This window comes from Austrofundulus limnaeus, unplaced genomic scaffold (assembly GCF_001266775.1).
Source record: "Austrofundulus limnaeus strain Quisiro unplaced genomic scaffold, Austrofundulus_limnaeus-1.0 Scaffold305, whole genome shotgun sequence".
Lineage (NCBI taxonomy): Eukaryota > Metazoa > Chordata > Actinopteri > Cyprinodontiformes > Rivulidae > Austrofundulus > Austrofundulus limnaeus.
The window spans coordinates 468,028-471,830 of NW_013952707.1; the positions used below are offsets into that span (position 1 = coordinate 468,028).

General features: G+C 38.2%; 1 protein-coding gene across 2 annotated transcripts in view; it reads left to right on the forward strand.

Moving 5' to 3' along the window:
* nhej1 (nonhomologous end-joining factor 1) overlaps positions 1–2,517 on the forward strand; it is a 63,900-nt gene extending 61,383 nt beyond the window's left edge. For both annotated transcript variants that reach the window (XM_014021774.1, XM_014021773.1), the window contains 2 exons: positions 2,023–2,129; positions 2,223–2,517. In XM_014021774.1, coding sequence (XP_013877228.1) covers positions 2,023–2,129; positions 2,223–2,294 — 179 coding nt within the window. In that variant the 3' untranslated portion in view covers positions 2,295–2,517. The remainder of the gene's footprint in view (positions 1–2,022; positions 2,130–2,222) is intronic.
* The last annotated feature ends 1,286 nt before the right edge of the window (positions 2,518–3,803 follow it).

Consider the following 3,803-nt stretch of genomic DNA (forward strand, 5'->3'; position numbering starts at 1 on the left):
CCTGTAGATGAGTGTAAACTGTAGAGTCCTGGCCTGTAGGTTAGTGTAAACTGTAGAGTCCTGGCCTGTAGGTTAGTGTAAACTGCAGAGTCCTGGCCTGTAGATGAGTGTAAACTGTAGAGTCCTGGCCTGGAGATGAGTGTAAACTGCAGAGTCCTGGCCTGTAGATGAGTGTAAACTGCAGAGTCCTGGCCTCTAGATGTTGCACTCAGAAGAGCTACATTAACAATCTATTGTTAGGCTGATGGTCCTCCTCTGCATGTGAACAGACTGTGTTGATGTTCATCATTAAACCTGTTTGTCCACCATGTGGAGGCAGGCTGAGTTCACCTGAAACTCTCAGACTGAAGAAGTCTCTTGGAGGAGAGATGAAACATTTCATTATAGAAGAACCTGCCCAGAGGACCTACTTAATATTTTTTTTATTTTTCTGCGTGGATTACTGAGATGCATCAAGACATTTAGCAAGCCATTTCATAGCTTTTAGTTTTTACTGGGGTTTCGCTTTTAGCCTGCATGTTGATGCTATTAGCTATCATTTAGCTTTAGTGTTTTAGCTTGTTTGAACTTTTATTTTGCTTCTTTTTGCTTGTAGCTAACATTTTACCACTTTTAGTATTTAACTATAACATTCGGCTTCTTTTAGGCTTCAGCTAGTGTTCTGTTTCTTGTAGCTTCAATAGCTCTGTTTAGCTTCTTCAGTGAAGCTGATGCATCACTCCAGGTGTTGGTGATGCAATCGCACTATCGCCGCCCCTGGGCAGTGTCTCAGGAGTAGTCACCTCAGAGTTTTTGTAACTTTGCAAAAGCTGTGTGCGTCACACATTGAAATAGCTTGTCTGTCAAGCTTTTGCCCTCCCACTTTCACAAGTTACAAATTTTACTGCCACATATACTTTTGGAGAATACAACATTAACAACATAGCATCAAGTATAAATACCTTCAACACTGGGGAGGGTGCATGCATGCCCTGTGCTAGTACCCAAAGAGTGACTATAACTCAACCTTAAAGTGTATTATACCCCCCCTGTGAGGGTTCCGGCAGGAACAAACCCAGGGCGCAGGCAGGCTCAAAAATATAACAAAAATTTATTTTTAAATAACAAAAGGAGGGCTGCTGGCAGCAAACTTACAAATATTGAAGAATCACAGGCACGAGGKAACAAAGCACGAGGAACCAGAACCAACACGAGAAACACAACAGAACAAACAAAATGATCCGACGCCAGACTGAGACAGGACAGGGTTTAAATACACAGACCTACTAATTGATGAACTGAAAACACCTGRBGAGAAACACGAGGGTGACAATCAGACAGACAGGGAGCAGCTGAGCTGTGACACACTGGGGAACACTGAAAACACTAGAAAACTAAGAAAATAAACACAGATCCTGACAGTACCCCCCCCCCCTAATGATCGTCTCCCGACGATCAACAAGGAGAGAGTACGGAACAGGGGGTGACAGGACAAAACAAAACTCAAGGACAAAAAACACGGAGGACTCAGGGAAACAGNAATAATATGTGTGCATATTTAAACAGTGAAAGACAATCTGTGCAGGCTATATATAATCTGACTCCAATAATGTCTGTCTGTCAAAACAAGGCACCTCAAAATGAGCTCATTAATTATCACGAGCGCGTGCATTATCATCTCGTGGCCACGTGATAATTTTTTTTATTCCATGTCACCTGCTCCGTAGAAACGAGAGTACCGGAGAAAATCCATTCAATCATGAGAAGAACATAACATCCACACTGAAAGACCCAGGTCCACCTAGAGTCTGAAACCAAGAACTTTTTGGGGGACAACAGTGCTAACCACTAAGCTGCCGGGCTGGGACTTTTGAATTATCTTAAATGGCAGCGTTATATTCATTTTGGTGAAATCATGTGCATTTATGTATACACTCACACTCAGAATGAGTTGGGGATGACTAATTCTAGGTCGGTATTTGTAAAATAGATTTTCCATTTATTTATTTATTTATTTATTTTTTGGTTGATTATGTTTCTTAGATGTCGTATCTGCCAGAAGTGAAGCAGCGAACATCAGAAAACAGAATCATAACAAGCAAGATGAAACTACAGACGTTAAGACGACAAACAGACCCACAATGCCGAAGGTAGGACAACAAAAAACACGTGCTCACCTTTTATAGTTTCATCACGGTATTGCTGTTTGAATCCCTAAAGTGTTTTTTTTTTCTTTTTCTTAGAGCGACATGTCCATCCCTGCAGAACGAAAGTCCTCCAAAGCAAAGAAAAAAAAAGTGGGACTGTTCAGATGAGATCAACAAGACCCTCACACAGTCAGTTTTTACTTTTAGAAGTCTTCCTTTAACAACATATTTTATTCAGAACTTTAACTTTAAAACCTGAGATTTTACATTATGATTAAATAAATGGTTTTATCATCCAGTTTGATTTAAAGCAAAACTTTGTTTCACTTTTATATTTCAGGAGATAATCTGTTTTTAATGTATCATTCCTTGTGTTATTTTAATTCAAATAAACTTTAAATGAAATATCTGAAAGCTGTCCATTGTTATTTTATCTAAAATATGAACTCATGACAGTTTGTCCTCTGTAACTCAGTCATCAGTGCCATGGAATAGTAATCCTGAGCTGCAGATTCCCAGTTTGCATTAGGATGGGTCCAATTTTAAATAATCTCCAAATGTGACTTACGCTGTCTGCAGATAGGAACAGTCTAAAGAAAAATAACAACAGCTTCTGTAGTCCTGCCTCAGACAGACTGCACACAATGAGTTGCTCTGGGTTGTTTGGGAGCTCTGATGTTGACACAAGGTGTTTCAGCGTTTCAGGAATGTTAATGAGACTGTTTACCTGATTGGATCCAAGACATCCTGAAACCAGTTCTCAGCCTGTTTTCAGTTGTTTGTTGTAAATACTTTGTTTTATTGTCTGAATGCTGAATCTGCTCTGTTGTAATTTTCTGTTTTTTTATTCCATTGTATATTTTAGTCAATAATATATATAAAATTTCAAACATTAATAATGAGATCCCTTTAATTTTCTGTTAAACGTTCTCTTTGAAATCTTCAAAAAAATCTGGCTTTATGTTTTTCTTATGCTCCTATTAGCTTCTAGCTTGTATTTTTCTACCTTTGGCTATATTCTGTTACTTCAAGTTACTGTTGTTTGCTACTTTTTTTCAACCTGTTGCTACATTTTAGACAAGCCTTTTAATATACGTTTTGTTAGTTTTAGGTTTTAACCTATTTTTTTTTACCTATTTGCTACTTTTTGTTAGATCCCCCAAAAAATTAAAAAACAAACATTTTAGTTGAAATTGTGTTACTTGCAGCATTGAGCAGTAGCATGTAGTGAGGTCCATAGCTATTTAGACACTGACAAAGTTTGTTTTTTACCTGTTTACTGAAACATATTCAAGTTATAATTATATAATGTACATGGACATGAAGTCCAGGATTTCAGCTTTCATTTGAGGGTATCCACATTAAAACTGGATGAAGGGTTTAGGAGTTTCAGCTCCTTATGTGCCACCCTGTTTTTACAGGGACCAAAAGTAATTGGACAATTGACTCCAAGGCTTCATGGGCAGCTGTGTGTGCAATTCCTTTATGTCATTCTCAATGAAGCAGATAAAAGGCCTGGAGTTGATTTGAGGTGTGTTGCTTGAATTTGGAAGATTTTGCTTAAAAAAACGAGGTCAAAGGAGCTCTCTGTGCAGGTGAAACAAGCCATCTGAGAACATTTGAGTAATTATTACAACATTAGGAGTGGCAAAATCTATAGTTTATTCATCCTAAGAA